General features: G+C 45.7%; 1 protein-coding gene across 1 annotated transcript in view; it reads right to left on the bottom strand.

Annotated features, from left to right (window-relative positions):
- The window catches only part of LOC147727228 (annexin A1-like), a 173,328-nt gene that overhangs the window by 83,461 nt on the left and 65,301 nt on the right, over positions 1–24,566 (bottom strand). Inside the window, exon 4 of the mRNA XM_086963594.1 lies at positions 23,023–23,113. Within this exon, the coding sequence (XP_086819720.1) occupies positions 23,023–23,113 (91 nt within the window). The remainder of the gene's footprint in view (positions 1–23,022; positions 23,114–24,566) is intronic.

Here is a 24,566-nt window from a genome sequence, read left to right as displayed (position 1 = left end):
CTCGGAACTTCATGAGCTTTTGTCCAACCACTCCTTAGATTTCCTATTTCTAACAGAAACCTGGCTCCAGGATGACCTGGACTCAGTCATAAACCTGGCCACCCCCACAGGGTACACCACATATACCGTGAACAGGAACTCCAGGGGAGGTGGGATTGCGATGATGGTCAAATCCCACTTCACCTGTCATCTAACGAGACTGGAGATTAAAGATAGCGAATGTGCACGCTAAAACATCAAAATCAACTCTCAACTCAACCTCGTGGGTCTCCTGATCTATAGGCCCCGAGAGCAGTCACAAACTTTACAGCCACACTTCTGGAGAACCTATGCTCTCTGATCACTGAAACTGCGAACTTTACCATCATGGGTGATCTGAACATTCACTTTGATCTTACCACAGATAACAAGATCAATACTCTGTTAGCCGACCTTGCCGCCCTCCAGCTGGGCCAACTTTTGAGCTGCCCCACCCATAGTGGCGGACATCTCTTAGACCCCATCTTGTCTAACATGACCAACGTACTCATAGAAACCCCCATCCCGATGACCTGGACCGACCACTGCTTAGTGATTCTGACAGTACCCTGCAAAGATGACCCTATCATAAAACCCGCCCAGCAGGTTCTGAAAAGATCATGGAGGAAGTGCCGCCTGGAAGATTTCCACGCACTCCTCACAACCAATCCTCCCCAACCTAGCGAGGACCCCGATCAAGGGTATGACCAATTTTGTGATTGGATCAATCAAGCCCTGGATACCTTGATTCCAGCCAAATGGATCAAGGCGTGCGCCCACAAATCAAGACCCTGGTTCAATGAAGAGGTCTCCGCGCAAAAAAAAGAATGTAAAATAGCTGAAAGAAGATGGAGGAGAGAATACGATCCTGCCCTTAAAATCCTCTATGTCCGGGCGCAAAAAAGTTAGCATCGCAATATTTGTAGGACACGAGCAGCGTATTACGCGACAGAGATTAAGAACAGTCATAATGCCTCCAAAACCATTTTTAGAATTCTCAAAGAACTCAGCGCCAAGAAATCGGTGGGCAATCCTAATACCTCACCTACACTGTGCGAGAACATGGCGTTGTTTTTCATGGACAAAATCCAGAAAATCTACAGTGCCTTCCCCGCTGTTCCCCACTTCACTCCCTCAGTTGACCCGAATATTCCGGCACTTAGTCAAGAAGACTTCCTTAAAATCTGCAACAAAATCAAATCAGGCTCACCCGCAGACCCCCTTAAACCCGAAATATTCAGAGAGGCAGACTGTACAGTACTCGGACCCCTAAGAGACATTATAAACCTGTCCTTTTCCACTGCCAACATTCCCACTAGATGGAAGCAAGCCTGGGTCTCGCCCATTATAAAAAAGGCCACTTTGGACCCTACTTTACTCGAAAATTTCAGGCCTATATCACTCCTCCCCTGGCCAGCCAAAGTAGCAGAATCCCATGTGAATACCACCTTGACCAAGTTCCTGACATCAAATTCCATCCTGGACAGGTCTCAACATGGGTTCCATGCTGGCCACAGCACCGAGACAGCCCTCTTAAGTGTGACAGAACATCTCCGGACCATACTGGATTCTGGCGGAACGGCAGCACTGATTTTTTTAGATCTCAGTGCTGCCTGCGACACAGTGTCACACGAGGTGCTGTTGCTCAGGCTAAAGGAGGCAGGGATATCAGGGCTTGCCCTTAGCTGGTTCACGGATTTCTTATCAGGCAGATCGTTCCGAGTCTCCACCCCCCCTTTTCTCTCCAAAGAATGCCCCATTGAGCAGGGAGTGCCACAGGGGTCGGCCCTCAGCCCTGCCCTGTTCAATGTGTACGTCCAACCCCTGGCAGAAGTAGCCAGGAGACATGGACTGTCACTCGTGTCCAACGCTGACGATACCCAGCTAGTGGTGGCACTGAAAGACGAAAGTGGTCTTGGCGTGTTATGTTATGTTATGTTACTTCGGTTTGTATAGCGCCAGTTCACCTAGAGGTCTCAAGACGCTTTAGACCAAGGAAAACACAACAATTCCACCATCCAGAGGGGGCATAGACTAACATATAGTTAGATAGGGCCCAAAGGCTTCTCTAAACAAGATTGTTTTCAACTGCTTCCTAAAGCGCAGAAGATTAGCTTCTTTACGAAGAAGGTTTGGCAACTTGTTCCACAACTGTGGAACCTGTATGGAGAAGGATCTTCCGCCCTTTGTTGTCATTTTGAAATGAGGGCAGACCAGCAGCTGATTATCGGAAGATCTAAGGGATCGTTTAGGATTGTAGGGCATCAAACGATCCTTTATATGGGCAGGTGCTTGTCCATATAGTGCTTTATGTGCTATACACAAGCTCTTAAATTTCACCCTCTGTTTCACGGGAAGCCAGTGAAGCTTGAGCAGTAAGGGGGAGGCATGAGTTCTTTTAGGAAGCTTACAAATTAGACGCGCCGCGTCGTTCATGACAACCTGCAATCTATTAATCAGATTATTTGGTTGGCCCAAATAAAGAACATTACCATAGTCCAGTCGTGATATAATTGTGGCTGAAACCACCGTATGAAGCATGGACTGGGAGAGAAGAGGAACTAGCCTACGTAGCTACCTGATTAGGCCAATACAGGTTCCAACTACCGTTGAGATCTGGGCAGACATTGACAATTCACGGTCAATTTTTATGCCAAGGCTTTTAACATTTGCTGCTGGTGTTGGAGTAGGACCAAGTTTTTGAGGCCAAAACATATCACCCCAAGGCGAAGTACCGGTAGACACCACCAAAACTTCCGTCTTTTCGGGGTTAATTTTCAGTAAGTTGGCAGTCATCCAACTGACTGTATACCTAAGAACCTCTTGTACATGGGCCTGAGCCACAGCTGAGTTCTCAATACTGAATAACAGCTGGGGGTCGTCTGTGTAGTTAAATACTCGACAACTCATATGCACTAGGGACTCAATCAAAGGTTGAAAGGTAGAGGTTAAAAAGTAGTGGGGTAATGCCGAGCCCTGCGGGACTCCACATTCCACCATACCTACATCGGAGATACTATCTCCCTGCTGAATCCTCTGTCGCCTCCCTGTCAGAAATGATTTTAACCATTTGTATGCCTCACCAGTTATTCCGAATCTGGCCAGTCTATCCAAGAGCAGGTCATGGCTGACAGTATCAAATGCCGCTTAAAGATCTAAAAGTATCAGGGCACTTGGTTTCTTACTGTCAGCCATGCCTCTAAGCTCATCCAGCACCGAGAGCATCACTAACTCGGTGCTGTGATGCGCCCTAAAACCTGCCTGACGCCCATGTAAAAGGTTGTGAGATTCCAGAAAAGAAGAAAGATCTTGCAGCACATGTTGTTCTAAGATTTTAGATACAAATGGTAATTGGGAAATTGGTTGGTAGTTTTTTAGATTTGCTAAATCCGCTCCCGTTTTTTATCAGAGGTCTGACCCTAGCCTCCTTAAGACGAGATGGAAGATAGCCCTTCGACAATGACATATTAAGAAAGGAGACAATTTGATTTTCCAGAATGGGACGAGCCGCCCGGAAGATCCTGGGGGGACAGGGGTCAGCCGGTGATCCTGATTTGATGCTATTCATCAGTTGCCCAAGCTTCGTGGAATCAGTCTCAGGAAAGCTTGAGATGATACAGTCCTGAGGATGTTCAGCATTCTGCAACGGAATTAACCCATTTGCTGTGTTGCTATTAATCTCAGAAAGAATATTTTCCACCTTCTTTTGGAAATATTGTTGGAAAGTGTTACAATCAATCTTTGTATCTGAATTGACCGGTTTTTTTGTCAACTCTGTCAAGATGTTAAAAGTTTCTTTCTGAACATTATGCGCCTGCAGAATTTCAAACAGACTCTCGTCGACATCACTAGCTGGATGACGGCGAACTACCTCCAGCTCAACGCCGGCAAAATGGAGGTCCTGTTGGTGGGCAAAAAGACAGCTGCTTGGGGGAACAGCTGGTGGCCAGAGACCCTCGGCCAACCACCCGAGCCGAAAGATTGTGTAAAAAACCTGGGAGTCTGGGTAGACACTGCCCTGAACTTCACCCACCACACTAAAAAAGTGGCTGCCACCTGCTTTGGGATCTTACGAAATCTCAGGCCAATTTTAAAACTCTTCGACCATCAAACTCGCCAGCTGGTGGTTCAGTCAGCCATCCTCTCACGGCTGGACTACGCCAACTCCCTTCTGTTAGGGGCTAACGGAGCTGGGAAAACCAGACTCCAGCGAGTCCAGAATGCCGCCGCCAGGGCCCTGACCGGACTTTCCCGCCATAAGTCAGTGGCCAGCGCCCTCACGAAACTCCACTGGCTTCCGATGGAGAAAAGGATTCACTTTAAAACGTTATGCCTAGCATTCAAAATCTTAAAAACTACCTACCCCCATGCTATGTCCACTCCTTTCTCCATACGTTCCCCGACGCACTTTGCGTTCTGAAAGACAGAATCTAGCTGTGGTTCTCAGCATCAAATTAGCCAGGATGGGTGGCCGTTCATTCAGATATCTTGCTGCAAAGCTCTGGAACGGACTCCCAGATAAGATACGGGGACTGAATGATCTGTTATCCTTCAAAAAGCTAATAAAACTCATCTCTTCTGTTAAAATTGTAATCTCCCCAGCACTCTCCCTCTGCACCTGTCTTCCTCTCAGTTTCATGCAGACAGCTCCGGGACGCCCCTTGGCTGGGGCAGCCGTGCGCTATACAAGACCATATAACATTAACACATGCTAGCGCGAGCTGTTGTATCCTTAGGGGCAGATTAACAAGCCCCTTGAGCCGCTTTTACGCCGCCATTGCGTCACTTTTGTGACGCAGCGGCAGCGCAAAAGATGCACCATAGTGCGGGGTATTTACAACGTGACGCATCTGGGAGATGCGTCACGTTGTAAAGCCCTGCGCCATAAGGAGGCGTTCCATCGCAGGGGGTGGGCGTTCCTGTGCAGGAACGCCTCCTAAAAGTGGCTGAGTGAAATCTACAAGATTTCACTCAGTCACTTTTAGGCCTATGCTGCGTCAAAACCCTGCGCCTGCTTGAAGCAGGGGTAAGGCTTGACGCAGCATTGGACAGATAGGGCCCCCCTGAGCATTGCTGGAGCTGCGTCGCGCTTGCGACGCAACTCCAGCAATGCGCCACTTTTACGGCACAGATGCGTCACACATCTGTGCCGTTTTTGCCCCAGGGTGCGCCGCATTATAAATGCAGCGCACCATGGGTGGCGGAGCTGCGGCCCACAATAACTGGCCAGTTATTGTAAATCTGCCCCTTAGTCTGTGCAGAGATCTGACACATGATAAGATAGACTGTCCATGTGGTTTTTCACTCCCAGTTCAACAGATGGTTAGGATGTGTCAAACTACTTTAAATATTCACAGTAAAAAAACATTAAAACACCCTGGACTGACTGAGGCACATTGCGGCCTCATTAATGTCAGTTCCCTTGCTAAATACAAGTATGAAATAGCATCACAGAAACATGGGCCGATACATCCTCAGATCCTGACTTTGTAATACCGGCCCCTTAGGGATTTATGTTTTGAGAGTAGACAGACCTATCAAGAGAGGGGTTGGAGTGGCCGTTATCTACAGGGAGCAGTTCAAAGATACCTTGTCCCCAGCCGCCACCCTTTACTATGAAGCACTTAATTTCGTAATTGAACTAAATGCAAGAAAAACCTTCAGGAGCATAATACTCTATCATCCTCCAGGTGCTAGAAGTACCTTCATTCATAATCTAGACATACTCATGGAACCCAATCTCGCCAGTAATAGGTTTACAATTCTGGGCGATTTTAATGTTTATTTAGAGGATACTGGGGACAAAGAGACTGTCTATTTGTTGGAGACTCTAGGGGCATTGGGTCTATCTCGATTGGTGCACGCGCTCCATGAGGCAGGACACAACACTTGATGGTATTTCTACTTCTGTACAGGGACTAACAGTGAAAGAGAATCTCCCGCTGATGTCGTCAGACCACTCTTTAGTCAGGTTTGACTTTTCAGTCCCAAACCCACTCATTAACCTACACTGCCTGGAATAAGGTGGACAAAGTCATTCTCCAAACTCATCTGGATAGAACACGACCACTGCTAAATGTCCCCCCAGATAGATTTAGCAGTCAGTGTGTATACGGACTGGCTAAATCAGGTTATTGCTAAATCAGGTTATTAAGGACCCAGTACCCACTGGCAAAACCTCAGGGAATTGTAACACTCCTTCGGCTCCCTGGTTTACTGACGCCCTGCTCCAAGAAAAACAAAAGTGCTGCAGACTCGAAAGACGCTGGAGAGTTAAATATTACATATGGGACAAAGGCATATATAAATCCGCACTAACCTTCTTATAAAAATCTACTGATGTCAGAAAAAATGTACTTTTTTCTAAGGAGATTGAGAGACCTAAGAATACGCCCAAAGAATTGTTTGGGGTAGTGAAGAAACTGTCATCTCTACCTTAGAAAAAATGCATCAAGAGCAACCAAAGTTTTTGTAATATGATTGCAGTAGCTTTCAAAAACAAAGTCAAGGATATCTATGATGCTTTTGAAGCCACCCCCTCTTGCAGTCCCACTGAAACACCACTAATCTCAGAACCTAAGGGAAAGAGTTTTCTCTGCTTCTCAGAGATTTCCTCAGAGGTATTGGAAAAACATATTAGAGAAATTAAATCTGGGTCCAAGCTTGACCCCTCCATACCTGCATTTCTGAAAGATATAGCGGAGGAGGTGAGCCCTGTGCTCACAGAAATCTTCAATAACATGCTCACCTCTGGTAACTTTCTGGAAAGATACATCCATACTTCCACTGATAAAAAAAACCCAATCTGGATGTGTCTAACCCTAATAACTACCGCCCTATCACTCGGCTGCCGCTCCCAAACTAAAATAATAGAGAAAAATATGAACAAACAGTTAGCCCACTTCATCCAGGAAAATAACTTATTTGATCGCTCCCAGTTTGGTTTTCGACATGAGCATGGTACTGAAACGGCATTAAGCAAGGCCACCGAGGAGATCAGGACTGTGATGGAAAGAGGGGGCACGGCCGCCCTCCTCCTCCTCGATCGGTCAGCCGCGTATGATACCATGGCTAATAAGATTCTGGGGCAGTGGCTGGAAAGGTTGAAGGTCAAGGGTACGGTACTGGCCCTGCTTTTCTCCTTTGTAAAGGATAGGAGACAAACAATGCCATTGGTCAAGTATAAATCAGTTTCCTAAGTCCTCCCTATGCGGAGTTCCATTGGGCTCATCACTTAGTCCATCTCTTTGTAACATGTATGAATCTGAACTTGCCCTTTGATCTGAGAGTTCGGTTTCGGTCTCATGTCTTACACCGATGACACCCAGATAGCGGAGGCAGCATATAAAAACCAAGCCACATATACCTCACAGTTCTAGAACAGTGTGAGTGAAATAAATAGATGGATGGACTCAAGCTTAATTTTGAGAAGACCGGGGTAGTGATCTTTGGCAACCTGCAACCCAGATGGGACAAACTCTGGTGGCCAGCAGAAATGGGTGAACCGCCAAAACCAGTTCAGAAGGCAAAAAACTTGGGGGATGTTGATTGATAATAAATTAACCTTATCTCACCAGACCAATGCCATTGTGTCTGCCTCCAACTTTCTGATTAAGAAACTCAAGAAGGGGGGAGGAGCTACGCGGGCATCCAAGATGGTCGCGTGAGCAGAGAGCTCCCGAGACCCGCGCCGTCCTCCTTTATCTATCCTTCACCTATCCTGGTCATTTTGACGGGCATTTGCAGCACTATCATCGCTGATGCGACTGATCCTTTTCCGGTCGAAATCGGACCTTGGGGACCATTTTTCTGCAACTTGGAACTTTCTGGCCTGCCCGCTGGCGCGACCGGGGACTCGGCTGCCCACTGTGGCCGACATGTAATTGAACAACAACGGCTGCCTGGCATCTGGCCCGCCGGAGGTGTATTGCTTTCACTTTCGGTTTCCTTCCCTTTGTTCCTGTCTCCTCCTACTCTGCCTCGCCTGCTGCCCTCTCGATCTCAACGATCCTCCGCTGGACTGGCAAGGAGGCCGCTACACCTCTGCTTCATTGGCGCATCGGAGTTTCGAGACTTTTCTACCTGTTCATCACCTCCTTTGGCTAGCCGCCCAACTCTGGAGGCGAGATGGCGACGAAAGTGGAGGCCGAAAGACGCCGGAAAGCTGCGACCCGGGGGGGATCGATCCAAACGAACATGATCGAACGCTATACCCAGCCGAGAGGCTCCCCCGGGACCGTATGCATGGGTGCTGAAGGACTTCAAACGGACACATCGTCCATGTCGGAAGTATCGCTCCAAGACCTAATGGCTGCCATCACTGGACTTAAGGCCGACATGGGCCAACAGTTTGAGGCCGTGGTGACCAAAATTGACACGGTGGCGGTGGATGTGACTCTGATCCGAGCCGACCTGGCCAAAACGAATGAGCGGGTGAAGGCACTGGATCTTAAAACGTCGAGCCTGATGACCGACATGGCTGAGGCGCAGTCCGAAATTGGCAATCTGCGTGCATCGCACGACTTGCTGCTCAAGCGGATGGAGGACTATGATAACAGGGTCAGGCGGAACAACATACGCCTGGTCGGAGTTCCGGAGGGCGATGGTTCGGTAGCGACCGATCTGCTGGTCGAGGAACTGATAGTCGCCCACCTGGCCCCGGCAGGGCTTAGTAAGTTCTTTGCCGTTGAGCGCGCCTATCGTTTCCCCGGAGGTCAAGCGAAGCTGGGGAATCCGCCGAGGCCTATCATTGCCAAGCTTTTTCATTACCGGGACAGGGACGCTATCCTCCAGGCCGCCCGTAAGCATGGTCCCCTGAAGTATGACAATAACTCTATCTCCATATATCCCAACTTCACTCCTCAAGTGCAGCGGCAAAGATCTGGTTTCCTCGGAGTGAAGCGTCGCCTAAGGGACCGGGGACTGAAATACGCCATGCTGTTTCCGGCCCGGCTCCGGATTGAATATCGGGAACGTGCCTATTTCTTTGATCAACCTGAACGAGCTGCCGACTGGTTGGACTCGTTGCCGGCAGATGACTGTGGGAGCGGAGGCCCTGGTGGCGCGGAGGGTGGTGCAGAGGCCCAGGAGTAACAGATGCCCTGGAGGTTCCGATTGAGACTATGCAACGTACTGTACATATTGACTTATTTTCTGATGACCCTGCCCGTGGCGGTGCGGTAACGGGTGATTTCTCCCTTCCTCCTCGGGGGGTTCTTTGTGTAGAAGTATGGGGCGACAGGCACACTGCAGTTGGGGGTGGCTTTTTAGTCAGCAGGGGTGCAGGGAGGGGGGTGTTGTAACGGGTTTGGGTTCTGGGGTTGGTGTTTGGGGACTGGTTTGTGTTTCGTTTCATTTGTTCTGTTCTCTGTTTCATGGTATTTCATTTCTTGCAATGATTGTTCACAGTGGGTCCTGCTGGGGGGTGGGTGTGGAATGCTTCTGCCATAATGGGGGGGGTGAACTGCGGATTCTTTCCTGGAACGTGAATGGTCTGGGGGATAGAATTAAGCGGGGCATTGTACTGCAATTTTTGAGGCGCCACGCCCCTGATGTTGTGTTCCTTCAAGAGACCCACTTGATTGGTAATGCTTGCAAGGCATTAGACCGCCGGGGTTATCGACTGGTTGCACATGCGGGTTTCACTTCGGGTTCCAGGGGTGTGGGTATTATGGTAAAGTCTTCCCTTGCTCTTGCTATTGATGATGTTATCCTTGATGAGCGTGGGCGGTATGCTGCTGTATCGGGGAGGTGGGAGGGTAAGCAGGTCGTGTTTGTTGTTGTCTATATCCCCCCGGGACTGCAGGCTACCACTTATGCTGATTTAGGTAGGACTCTTCTTGGGCTGCCTGACGGCCTGTTGGTCCTGGGCGGGGACTTTAATTCTGTCATGTCCGGCGACTGCGACCGACTACCCCCTAGAGTAGTACCACAGTCCCAGATGTGGCTCAGTGAAATGGCTGACACTTTTGGCTTAGTAGATGTCTGGCGCTCACTACATCCCACGCTCCAACAATACACTTTTCATTCTGGCGCGCACGGCAGCCTCTCCCGTATTGACTATCTTTTTATGTTAGCCTCCACTTTGTCCACTGTTCGTGAGGTTCGGCACCTTCCCCGGGGTATCTCGGACCACTCCCCCCTGTTGATCACGATTTCTGTGGGTGGTCGGCATGGTAACAGAGTCCCCCCGATTCCCCCCTGGCATTTTAAAAATCCCCGGCTCCGCTCGGAATTGATTAAAGCAATAGATTGCTATTTTTCTGAGAACCTGGGCTCTGTCACTTCACCCACTGTTCTCTGGGAGGCCTTCAAGACGGTTATTCGGGGTTCCGCCCTGTCACTCATTGCTGCTGAGCGTAGGGTGAAGAGGGAGGCTGTTGTGGCTCTTGAAACTGAAATCACTGCGCTTGAAAGTGAGTTGGGTGGGAATGACACGCCTGCACTGTTGCATGAATTGGAACTGAAACAAGCAGACTATAAGGCCTGTGTCACGGATGCTGCTAAATTGATGCGGTCTAATCAACTTGGTCGACTGTATGATGTGGGTGACAAGGCTAGCAAGCTTCTTGCATGGCTGGATAGAACTGAGCGTGCGAGTCGTGTTGTTCCCTCCATTGTTCGTGATTCTGGTGTTACTGTCTCGGATCCGGGTGAGGTTGTCGAGTGTTTTGTTGACCACTTTCGTATGGTTTATACGCCTGTTAGTGATCGAGATGAGGCCGACTCCAGATTTCTCCTGCGTGACATTGCTCTGCCTACCGTGTCTGATGAGGACTGCCTCGCTTTGGAGGCCCCCTTTACTGTCGACGAGATTGCCCTCGCAATCCGTTCCCTTCGCTCGGGTAAGGCAATGGGCCCTAACGGACTCCCCATTGAACTCTATAAACTTTGCCCTGACAAGATGGCCGCTCATCTTCGTCACATGTTTCTTGAGGCGGTTGAGACCGGATGCCTCCCCCTTGAGCAGCGCCTTGCTACCATAGTGGTCATTTATAAGGATGGCAAACCTCGTGACCGCTGTGCCTCGTACCGCCCCATCTCCCTCCTTAATGCGGAACCCAAAATCCTTGCTAAGGTGCTGGCCAATCGGATGCTTGCTGTTATCTGCGACTTGATCCATCCGGATCAATCCGGGTTCATCCCTCACAGGAACACTGCTCTTAATTTACGTAGGCTCCACAGTGTCCTCGCGAGAGCCTCTACTCTCGCCGAGCCAGCAGTGATCGCCTCCCTTGACGCCACGATGGCATTTGACACCATTGAATGGCCTTATCTATGGGCAGTCCTAGCCAAATTTGGCTTTGGCCCTACCTTCATCGCCTGGGTCAAGCTTCTCTATGAACAGCCGCTAGCTCAGGTCGCTGTGAACGGGAGGTGCTCAGACCCATTTCCTTTGGGCCGTGGCACACGTCAAGGATGTCCCCTTTCTCCGCTTTTGTTCGCTTTGGCACTCGAACCTCTAGCCGCGTGGCTCCGGTGGGAACCCTCGATCAAAGGGATCCGATGGTCCCCTGACCTCGAGGATCGTGTTTCCTTGTATGCGGACGACATCCTCCTTTATCTTACCTCCCCTCAGAAGTCACTCAATGTCCTCTTCGACGTCCTTACGTCCTTCGGTAAGAACTCGGGGCTGGTCATTAATTGGACCAAGTCCTGTGTCTACGCCATAGCTGGTACTCTACCGCCTCTCCCCCGTAGATTTCCCATCCTGGTAGCTACTGACGGTTTTAAGTACCTGGGGGTCCATGTATCCATGATCTCTTCGGTCCGCTATGAGCGGAACTTGTATGCTCCGCTCCGCAGGCTGAAGCAGGATGTTCGGCGATGGCGCGAACTGCCCTTATCCCCATTGGGCCGGGCGGCGCTCTTTAAGATGATGTCGCTTCCCCGCTTCCTCTATGCCCTGCAAAATTTCTTCGACCCCGTTCCAGCCCGCTATTTCCATGAAGTCGAAAGTTTACAGCGGCAACTTATCTGGGATGGCCGTGCCCGAATTGCCTTATCTAAGCTCACACTCTCCTGGTACGATGGGGGTATTGCGCTACCGGATATTAGACGGTACTACTGGGCCTCGCACCTGAGCGCCATCAACCATGCGACATATTCTCCGGAGCCAGCCCCCGCCTTTGCTTTGGATAAGCTGTTGTTGCCCGGCGGCAACTTTAATAGGGCGCTATACTCTAAAGCCCCCTTTCGACTCCTTACGGGCCCAACGAAATGTGCAGTGCGGGCATGGCGGGATGCTACGGTGGCCACGGGCTGGGGTGGCAGACTGACACGTATGACGCCACTATACGACTCGGAGCGACTGGGCAACCTGTGGAAGACGAAGGGGTTTGAGAAATGGGACATGATTGGGATTAGTACTGTGGGGGACCTTTGGACACGTGGCGCGGTTAAGTCCTTTGAATCACTAAAGCTGGAGTACCGGCTCGACGATAAGGAGTACTTCCGTTATATGCAGGTCAGACATGCCTTGTCTTCTGTCTTCCCCTCCGGTACTGATGTTCCGCAGTCCTCCCCTTTGGAGGATCGAGTTTTAGATGGCCATGTCCCAGACAGTACCATCTCCTTAATTTATAAAAAGCTCATCCATAACAGAGCTGACCAGCTCGAGAAGCTCCGGGCTTCCTGGACTGCTGACGGACTTGAATTGGACGACGAGGACTGGCAGTCCGCCGTGTCCTCCCCCAAGGAGGTGGCTATTCCGGCACAACTTCGCTTTGTCCAATTGAAAATCCTCCATCGCGTGTATCTTACTGGAGTGCGTTTGGTGCGAATGGGTCTGATTGCTGACGGACGCTGCAGGCGTGGGTGTGGGATGGATGGTACTTTTCTTCATGTTCTGTGGGAATGTCCAGTGATTGTAGCGTACTGGTCGAGGGTGCATGAAGTTATGAGTCGTGTCACGGGGGTTCCCTTGCTTCCTGAGGCGCGTCGTTGTCTGTTGAATGTGCGGGAACCGTCTGACTGCACTGCTGCCCAGACGCTTTGGGTCACCCTGGGCAATATGATCGCGAAGAGGGATATCGCACAGCTCTGGGGCTCCCCTAGGCCGCCAGTGCTCAGTGCCTGGAAAGAAAACATGGACTGGTCCATGTTTCGAGAGAAGACGGTTTATGAGGCCCGGGGGCGCCCTGGGAAGTGGTCCAGAGTTTGGACTCCCTGGAACACTTATCGTGGAGACATCTGTTCTCCTCCACTTGACTACGAAGTCCCTCTCCCCTCCTCTCCGTGATTTCTGTTCCTCTCCTCCACTCACCAACTGCTCTGCTCTCTTATGCGCGCCACCCCCCCCCTACACTCGCTTTTTCTCCTACATCCATTCCCCTCCTCCCACCTCCAGCAACCCTTGCCACCATGATACCATGTGTTTGTTTGTTTGTGTTCAGTTCAACAAAAACATAAAATTAAACCTCTCTTATCCTGATTTGTATGATACTTCGCTCTTGCCGATAAGGTTGATTTGATAGATTGCGCCAGCAACGTTCTGCCTGATATAACATTTTGTGCTCAACAAGTTTTTGTCATAGCGGCCGGCCCGGTGGGGTTGTAGGCAGACGCTGTGTATCGTGCACTTGTAAATAAAGGTTTTAAAAAAAAAAAAAAAAAAAAAAAAGAAACTCAAGAAGATTCTACCCTCGGGACTGTCACTTTTGCATTTATGTGCTATCCATTTTATGCCCATATTCATGAACTAATTTTTCTACATAGATTTGTATTTTTTCAAAAAAATATCCCGCTTTTCTTTGTTGATACCCTCGCTTTGAATGAATATTATTGATTGTGTTAACTTGTTTCCATGAAGTCACTAATTAGGGCTTCACAGATATAGTTCTTTGAATCATCAACATTTTCTGTAATAAAACCCCTTGAAGGCCCCATCCCCTTATTCTGATCTAGATTTATCCAAGCCTCCAAGGTTTTATTGGGTTACCCAATTTTGTTGTTAGTACTATTAGAAAGCAGGCATTTTTCGTTTAACCATTCTGTGTGTCTCAGCCTGTTTCTGGATTCACTGTCTGGTTTTGGAGTGGCAGGGGCTGCGGATGTGCACTTACTGTAGACAGCCACTGGGAAGGGGGTTGGGGTGTGCCTGGCCCTTCCTGGATGACTCAGATAGGAGTTGAATGGGGCTTGGCTAAATTTAGAGTAGTAGTAGGAGATTTCCTTGCACCTTGCACAATGCTGTCTACATCCCCTGTGGTTATACTGCACCATTGAAGACAGTAGTGGTTTGGACTGGGGTCAGAGACCCTTACACAAAGAGAACAAAGACAAAATTGGGTACAATTAGTAGACCTTAAATCCCAGAACGTTAGATCATTTCTGGACTCAAGCGGAACCTTTGTCAAGGAGAAGAGCTGAAGAGTTGTGAGGAGGAGTTCTGCCCCTTTGCTGTGTGCTCTGTGAAGGTTGGCATGCAGTTGCTGTTTCTGCTAAGGAAAGGATAAAGACCAGACTTTTGCTGTGTACCTGCTTGAAGAAGATCTCCAAGGGCCTGGGTGTGCTGTCTTCCTGTACTGAAGTTTCAAGTCCACAAAGACTTCACCCCCAGCTCCCCTTAACTCTGCTTCTGAGAGTTCTGACCTGCCAGGAGGTGCCTACTCCAGTTTGTGTCTCTATAGGTTGTCCCTGATGCTGGGAGCTGGAAGTCAAGAAGAACTGAAGAAATCGATGCATCACCCGTCTTGCGGCTATTTTTCCGATGCAACACCACTGTGCAAGAAGAATCTTGATGCATAGCTATGCCGCCGCTAAACTGAAGTGGTGCCTGTCGCAGCTGCAAGAATCGATGCATCTTAGGGGTTGTGACTGCAGAAACCAATGCAGCGCGGCGTGTCCCTGCCACATTGATCATTGACACAGCCTACATGTCCATGCATCTTACCTGTGTGGCACGTTTTCCCAATGCATCACCCACGGACCAGAATCTTCATGTAGTTGACGCATCACTTCTCCCTACAGACCGAATTCAATGCATCACTTCTCCTGCATGCAGAAGAACTGTCACATCACCTCCCCAAGGTCTCAGGAACTGACGCATCGCTTTGTTTCTCGACACTTCCCATTTTTGCAGCTGTTTAGCCTTAGGAATTTTGATGCATCTGTAGGTACTTTGTGAGAAATCTTGCATCCATAGTTTCACCTAGTTCTTTGAAACCTTTTTAAAGACATATTCATGTTACATGTCTGTTGTCAGCTAAGTTAGCGGTACGTGGGGCGGGAATTCTCCTATCAAATACCTTAGATTGGCAATGGAAAAGGGAGATGGTTATGGCTGAAGGTTAAACTAGATGGGATTGGGCTAAATTTTGTCAACTATTATGGCCCCATAAATGATGATACTGTGGTGCTTGAGCAGATTTATCAACTTGCAGTAACTGCAGAAGGTATAATGATTTTGGGAGGCGTTAAATATATACAGAATTTAGCATTAGATACCTCAAATAGGAATAAACTACAGTTAAAAACTAAGGGGCATACCAACAAGCCGCAGCAATAATTATTGATGCACAGGCTTAACGTTTTTTTTTTATATATCGCCGGCTTTCGCTGGAACTTATCGCCAATCTAGTGCTTTATCAACAAAGCTTAGCGCATTGGCGATAAGATTTCCAGCGATAGCGTAGAAATTGGCAAACATAACTGGAAAACCAGCAATGTCCAACCAAAAGCAGCAAAAACCTTGTTGATACGACCCTGTGGTCGTAACCCCAGAATCCACCTTCCATTGTAGGTATGCCCAAGTCTGCTTTTTAGCAGACGTTACAATCCAGCGTTAGAGGGGCAATAGCATGACAATGTTTATCGCTACGCAGGATTTGGGCTCATTGTAAATATTGCGAAGCTGCCTTTGCGATGTTTTTTCATGGAGTTTTGTCAGACACACCTACTTTGCATCTCATTAACGATGCGATGCGATGCATGCTGACAACGGGCGCTAAGGCTTGGAAACACACGCTAGCGTGTCCTTGTAGATAATACAATAAAATTATCGCCGCTTTTCGCCTGAAAACGGATGCAAAAGCGGCAATATTTTGATCTCCAGCCCTGGAAAATATGCCCCCAAGACTGTGAAGCTAATAAAAAGACTGTTAAAAGATTTTGCATTAACTGACCCATGGAGGCAGGGACACCTTGGTGTCGCTCAATTTACATGCTATTCCTCAAGGTATAGAATCGCTTCTCGCTTGGATTTTTTCTTGTTGATAAACTGCTGGCTAACGGCAAGTCAGAGATAGTGATTAACTCCTTTTCTGATCATTCTGTAGTTTCCTTCATACTAAAACTGAGGATGAAAACAAAAGAGAGAGCAAGATGGCAGTTTGACAAATTCTTACTGGAAGACAACAATTGGGTGGCCGAGACAAAAAATTTAGGGATTCCTAACGTATGTTTAGGGATTTGAACATACGTTCAAAATATTACAGTAAGAATTGATAAAAGCAAAAGATCACTTGAAAGATAATTTTTTGTTAGAAGAGATCTCAGGCAGCAAGGCACATCAACAAAAGGTCTATGAGGAGAGTCAGCAAACTGGCAGATTCCTGGCTTGGTCTACAAAAAGTAAGACAGCAGGGCAGACTATCAGGCAGGTTAGAAATCCTTCTACTAACCTGCTAGAAAAGGATAAACAGGCAATATCTGGAGTATTCCTTGCCTATTTTAAAGAAATCTATGCATACACATTTGTAGTTGAAGTTTCAGAATTTCAGTCCTATCTAGAATCACTGAAGTTACCCCTGATATCCCAGCAGCACACCGAGAGGCTGAATTAAACAATAGAAAAATCCAAAATTTGTGAAGCATTAGGTAGTATGTCTAACACAAAGGCTAGTGGATTGAATGGGATGCCGGTCGAAGTGTTTAAGGCATTCCAGGAAGAACTATTCCCTTCTTTGATTAAAATGTTTAATCGAAGTAAGGATGGGATGGAGACCCCTAATAGTTTTAAGGAATCAGGTCTTGTAATTTTTCTTAAAAAGGATAAAGATCCTTGCAATCCGAATTCCTAACACCCAATCAGTCTGCTAAATACAGACTACAAACTGTTTATGAAGATTTGGGTAGAAGAATTGCTCCATGCCCCCAACAAATGGTTCACTTGGATCAAAATGGCTTTCTTCTAGGACGGCTAATGGCCACTAATATTTTCTTTCTCATGCAAGCAGTTGATTTTTTCAGTTAATAAAACTAAAGCGGCTATCTTTATGACGGACGCGGGAAAGGCTTTTGATTAGGTGGATTGTTGTGCTTTATTTGCGATTTTCAATAAGTTCGTTTTTTCCGCCCAGCTGATACAAATGCTAAAAAATGTATATAGCCAGGCGGAAGCTAAAATTGTTATTACAGATGCAGAGGCCGGGAAAGTGAGTATTAAACGAGGCATGCATCAGAGGTGTCCTTTATCCACGCTTTTTTTTTCTCTGTTTATAGAACCCCTTGCGGTAAAAATCCCAAATAATTTGTTGATTGTGCCCCCTATTGAAAATATTCACAAAATTAAGTTGTATTAAAATGATATAATTTGATATCTTAAAGATGAAGAGTCCTGCTAGAGAATGCAATGGAGGAAATCAAGAAATTTACAATGATAGGTGGGTATAAAATCAATCCGGCAAAAACAGAGGTCCTCACGTTTAATTCAGCTCTGTCTGATCTTCCACATCAATATATACTCAAAGGCAACACCCTATTAGATACATAGGCATTTATGTCACAAACAACTATGATAAACTCTTTCCCTCGAATTATACCACCATGTTAGGAAAAGATAAAAAATGATTGGAAAAGTGGACCTTACTGAATTTATCTTTGATAGGTCTAGTGTCTATGGTGAAGACATCAGTTCTCCCGCTATTTCAGTTTCTTTTTAGTAATCTTCCTATGAAAATTCCAAGCACCTATTTCAAAGAACTATAAGCACCCCAGAGTCAAGTTGTCCATATTACAGTTGGATGTAGCATCCGGGGGATTAGCGCAGCCACATTTTCCAACTTATTATCAGGCTTCCCTGCTCAATTTACATTCACAATTAAGGGAAGAGAATTCGGTCTTTGATAATTACTTTCTAATACAAGCACTATAAAACTCCCCATTGTTCTGCAATCAGCAAAACTACCTAAAACAAAACAGATATAAGATCATCTCTGCATTGGTAACTAGAAATATGCTTTTTTTTAATTCAAGAAATATTCCAGCGTATCATATTTATACCCCCATACAAGATTATGTAGCTGGAGAATAAATGATGTTAAAGGAACTCTATCAAGAGTGGCAAGAATTATGCTTCGGCCTTCTTGGTGATTGTTATAACCATCAAACATTAATTACATGGGACTCGATAAAGCTACAGTTTGGTAATTTAAATACTGCTTTTTAGGTCTCGGCCTAGCGTACACTGGGCAGCCGAGATTTTATGTTTACTAGTATGGGGGCTTGAACCCGCCCCTCTTCTCCATTGGCTGGCTTTCTAAACGGAGGCCAGCCATTGGAGGAGAGGGGCGTCACTCCGTTCATGCCCCGTCTTTTTCGGATTCGGGGGCATGTTTATTGCAGTTTTTAACTCTGTGACTTCATCCGTCATTCAACAGCAAAAACCACGCCCCCGAATGCAAAAATGTTGGTGCTTTCTGACGCCATTTCTGCCTGAGCGCCGCCGGAAGAAGTCGAGAAGCTACCGAGTCCTCCGGTGAGTGCTTGCTGTCCTGCCCCCTTGTTGCTTATGCTTGCTGTCCTGCCCCCCTCGTTGCTCATGCTTGCTGTCCTGCCCCCCCCTCGTTGCTCGTGCTTGCTGTCCTGCCCCCCTCGTTGCTTGTGCTTGCTTTCCTGCCCACTCTCCTTTCTTGTGCTTCCTCTCCTGCCACCTCGTGCTTGCTGTCTTGCCCCCTCGTTGCTTGTGCTTGCTGTCCCGCCCCCTCATTGCTTGTGCTTGCTCTCCTGCCCCCTCGTTGCTTGTGCTTGCTGTCCTGCCCCCTCGTTGCTTGTGCTTGCTCTCCTGCCCCCCTCGTTGCTTGTGCTTGCTGTCCTGCCCCCTCGCTGCTTGTGCTTGCTGTCCTGCCCCCTCATTGCTTGTGCTTGCTGTCCTGCCCCCTCGTTCGTTGTGCTTGCTCCCCTGCCCTGCTATTGGCATTGTAAATGACAATGCCATTTATTTATCTTTTAAAAACAAAAACATAAATAAAAATAATGTCATGAGCAATGCCAATAGCTCTAACTTTAAGAATGCCGAGACCATTGCATTGTAAATGCTTGTTTTCTATGTTATCTTCAGCTTGCGAAATTTCTCGAAAATAGCTATACTATGCTGAGTGAAACAGTGCTTCCAATAATCAAGCAAATATCTAACAAGGTCACGAGTGTGGGAGTTTGGTATCGGCTTCTACATCAGAAATATCATAATGAAGAGATTATTGTGAAGGAACTTCAGAAAATTCACTTAGAGACAGGCTGTAAATTCAATATTAAAGAACAGCAACATTTAAGCGTATTCTCGAATAGAGCATTGCTAGGAGCAAATTATAAAAGAATACATTTTCTATCTAGATGGCTAGCATACTACAATGTATTTATTTATTTATTTATTTGTGGGTATTTATAGAGCGCGACCTATCGCTCCGGAGGGAGCATCTTGGCGCTGAGCGTGTGTATGAAATTTAGTGGGACATCTAGATAGCTTCCATCACGAAACTGTCAGATTGCTGATAAATCCACAGAGGCTGCATAAAATGTTTCCAACCTGCTTAAATCAATGTTTTAGATGTAATGAATGGGATGAAGGAGGATGGGTTCATACATTTTATGGAGTAGTAAATTGCAGCAATTTTGGAAGGATGTTTTTGTTATGATATCCAGTTTTTGTCATCAACTATCGTTCCATCACCAAGGCTGGTTTTATTCAGTATCTCACCAGAGATGCAATGCTTCAGTAAATATCAACAGTATTTTGTAATAATTTCTATAGCTGTCGCCAGATCATTGGTGCTGCAAAACTGGAAAACCAGTACACAACGCAGGATCAATCAAAAGATCAGTAAAATATGTAGGACCTTTAGATTCGAGGAGGCCTACACAAAAAGTATAGGAGCTACAGTAAGATTTAGAGCTGTCTGGCACAAATTTTGTATAGCAGAGTTAGAGTAGGATTGAGAAATATTTTGTAAAATTAATGTTGACTGTCGCACCTGCACTTCATAGAGTTCCTTGACATATGTACTGACTAACGGTTAATCCTAGCTGCACATGCACTTTAAAAATTGGATGTCTGAATTGTCTTTTTTTTGGCATTTCTGAAATAGTTTTTTCTTAGTTGCAGAGGCACTTTGACAACTAGGTGGATGTATCGTGCCAAGGTACCAAGGAATATAAGCTGCTATAGAATTCTGTTTTAACCTATCCTTCTAAAATGTTTTTTCTTAACCTATCAATGTTAATCCTGAATATTATTGCTATTGTATGCATTATGGTGTAATGGACGGTGTTTTTCTTACTGCTCTCAATAAAAAATATAATTTTTAAACAAAAAGTTTCATGTCTGTTGGATTTTGTCGTTTTGGTCTTCTTGAGTTTAGATAAAGATACTTTATTTTTCTAAACAGATGTGTTGTCCATTTGTGTTGTTATCACTGTATTACTGTGTGTTTTGAGTGCAAATAACTTACACATTGCCTTTGGGATAAGCCTGTCTACTCGTGCCGCGCTACCCAGGGTGTTATCTAAAGTGTGCATACCCCTTATCCTGACTAGAAGCAGGGGTCCCAATTTGGACCAAGGTACCTACCTTTGCCAACTAGAGACCCCAATTTCTAATAACAATCATGATAGAAAGCTGGAGGCTGACTACCTAGAATGCATTTCAGAACTTAAAAGATGAAGGTAATGGAAGTGAGAGGGCAAAGACGTGTTTCTTTAAAGGTGGAAAATAAGCAGATCACTTAATGGTGTCAGGCAAACAACCCTAGCAGAGAACGCTCGATTAATGAATATTGTGAGATATAGAAGAAGATAGTAGCGTTTATGAATAATAGATGAAGGCATTGAATCAGAGGCTCAGCAGCACTTGGGATAGCAAGTGTAAGAAAATACCAAAGCTTACAATCTGATATAAGATGTAGGGGTGTGCAAAACTCATGTAATTTGGTTTTGCACAATTCACTGAAATTTTGAAAAAGTTACATGAAATTGCACTTAATTATACAATATGCAAAACTGACATTATATTTTAACTGACTATATTTTATTGCAATTATTGCAAAATGCATCCTAAATTCCACTTTGGAATACGAGGATGCATGTTACACTAAAATAGTGCAATAAAACAAAAGCGCAGCTAACACTAGCAGTATTATTCGTCCTGTACGTTTGTGGAAAATGTTTACCTTAAATGGCATTTAGTTGCAGGATTTGACTTTATAGCAGAATAGTGTCTGGCAACAGTAACGTGGGATTTCTACAATTATGCTTAATTATGCCAGCATAATGATGATTTCACCTTGGCCTAATTAGGAGAATCTAGAGAAACAGAGTCTCATAGAGGATGTTATTGGCCCATCCCAGGGCAAATATTGGATCGATTATGGAGTTAAAGAAGTAGCAAAATCAGAAGTAGACAGTGCTTAATTTGAGACAGTGGTTTCTGGCGCTTTCCACCGGCACTGAATTGTCAACAGTGGCACCTATGACAGACTGCCACATGGAGGCGCTGTTCGTCTACTATAAAGATAAGCACAACAACAGAACTTTGGCAATATCAATTAAAAAATGATTAATAACTACTAGCCAAGCAATTCTTATAGCTTTGTGGGTCTGGAATAGTCTAAATTGTCACACGTGTAGGAGTGTGATGGTTAGCAGTTGTGTTGATACTTTCATTGGCAACGCTGGTAGGGGCAATGACTGGTGCAAGTTGCAGTGGCCTCCTGACAAAGGCCTTGGCACTTTTTTATATTTTTATTTTTACAAATTATGAACTGGAAGTAGTGAGAGAAAAGCGAAACAAGAGATTGGGAAGATGTTTGAAAATAGATAGGAAAGACTTTGGGTTTGGTGAAAGAGTGGCGACAGGTGTGGAAAAATAACTAGAGTCACGAGCTGAGTGAAGACTGGAGTGAGGGATTTGGTTATTAGAAGAATGTGCCTTTATTAAGAATAGTTTCGCTTTCAGGGAGGAGGATTGTATTGAATGGAGAGAATAAGTATGGCAAGGTCAGGGAGGCCTGCTGGAAGGTTTAAAAGATTGTGGGAGTGAGTAGATTCGAGGCAGAATGTGTGAGAAGAGGTTGAAATCACTATTAAGGTCAGCAGGTTTCAGGTGAAATGGGAAAGGAATAACAGAGCAAATGCCTAGGAAAGAATCTAAACTTGATAGCAAGCAAAACGAAAAGAATTAGTAGAATGTGGAATTTGAAAGTGAAATAGAGAAAACATGCCCTAACTTCCACAGAGGGAGAGAGGAGACAGTAGTTCAGAAGGATACTGGAAATCAAGAATACAAAGGCATGAGCAGCGATAATATGAACAGTGAAATCCCTGAATACAACGTGGGCAGAAGAGCGAAAGACGCAAAATATGTACAGTTTAAAGATCCTTCCATAAAGAGAAAAGAGGGAAGGTAGCATGAAATATCATAGCACAACTAGAATCAGTACACTGTCGGATAGAACACTTTACTCCGCATGCCACTACCCCGTGTTTTTTTTTGTCAGACACTTTTACAATGCAGGGCTTTACGACGCAATCCATTACAAAGCGTTGTCAAATGCAATGCGATTTACTATTCAAACTCTACCGGGGTATTGTAATGGGATATGAGTTGTAATGGTTTGCAGTGTAAAGTCCTGCATAGTAAAACTTTTTGCGGAGTAAAAAATGTGGGGTAATGACGTGCGTTGTAAAGGATGTTTCCCCTCTGCTTTAGGTACATAAACTCTAAAGATAAATCATGGTCACTGATCTTAACCATATACATTTTAACTTCCGTAATAGGAACTTCAAGATTACCTTCTTTGTAAGCCTTAAGGATATCCTGGATTTCTTTGTTGGTTCTCGAAACAAGGATTTCAATGAGGGTGTCTTCATCTGTCCCAAAACCCTATATATGAATACAACAGAATAAACTGTTTGCCATTTAATACAATAACATTGAGACACCTCAGCTTCTGCCTTCTTTGCACCCTGGAACTCTATGAAGCCTGCACAAACAACAGACAAGCACAAGTAGGCATATTTCCAAATTTATCAGGTAGAGTGATTTGCCATTGCACTGTAAAAGGTGATTTTAAGGATGTACTATGTTTAACATGCATACAAATCGATAACACACAAGACCTGGTTCCAAAAGTTAACTTATACACTTTTGAGTAAGCTCACATTTTGGAGTGCGTTTACGGCTTTCAGTATTCACAAGCTTTGAATGTAAACCTGTATTGGGGCTGAGCCTTGCATTTATACAGTGTTAAGTTAGCATGAGCTTATTAGAAGTTTAAACGCCATTTTACCTTTTGCTTTCTTTTGCACACAGCACACATGTTGGATATTGTTTCGAGTTAGAATGAGAGTTTTGCTTCACATTAGAATAACCTGTTTTTCTACATTGCTAGACTTGCTTTGTAAGCTTAGTCTGAACAGTGAATGCTGAGGCCTTCAAGGTTATCAACACTGTTGCTTTTGTTCGAACTTATCAGCTCACGTTCTAGACATAACATATATACAGCTTGGACAGCTCAGATACTGGTGCCTTTAATAATACACTGTGTGGGCATGATTGAACACACTTGGAGAACATTCGTATGCTGAGAGCTTATGCAGAACTCTATGTGATTCACTCCTGCTAATCTCTGAGGTATGGGGTCGCCTAAGCAAGCCTAAGAGACCTTCTTTAGTTATAAAATAACCTACTAGCAAGGGAGGGTGAATATAGGTATATATTTAACCTGTTTCCATTTAGCTTTATAAATTTGCTTTCTCCCTTTGTACTTTATGGAATAGATACTATGCTGACAATCTTATTTATTATATGTCTGCTTGTATTAGGTAAGATGCTGCACCTGAGATCACAGCGTTAAAATAAACATTTTAAACTTGCTCGTGTCTCCCTTTACTCTCTGTTCTGGACTGGTATGAGAGTATAACGAAAGAGTGCTCATGTTTCCCACCTTACCTGAGGTATCCTAAGTCGCATGTTCTGGGTTTTCTAATCATTGGTGACTTTGCTATAGGATGAAGAGCTAATGAGACACTGATGCTAGTCTGGTATTTTGGGTACTAAGGTGAGATTTTGGTACACCCTAATTCACTGAGGTCTTAAGTCTCTGTGCACAGTTCTGTGACTGAGCAGAATCCCTGCAACATGGCCCCTAAATACCTCCGCTATTGGAGTTATTAGAGCCATGGTTCAATATATTACTCGCAATTTACAGGACGGGGCCCCTGGTGTTGCGGCTCTCCCAGCTGGATCGAGCAGAATGAAGGTTAGTCCCGTCATGGTTAATGCGGTTATGGGCAAGCGTCCCCAGGATAAGGATGATATGCCTTTCTGGCTTGCC

This window comes from Lissotriton vulgaris, chromosome 3_1 (genome assembly GCF_964263255.1).
Source record: "Lissotriton vulgaris chromosome 3_1, aLisVul1.2, whole genome shotgun sequence".
NCBI classification, from domain to species: Eukaryota; Metazoa; Chordata; class Amphibia; order Caudata; family Salamandridae; genus Lissotriton; species Lissotriton vulgaris.
Note: the sequence above shows the minus strand (reverse complement) of the source record. Positions and strands in the feature narration are given on the sequence as shown.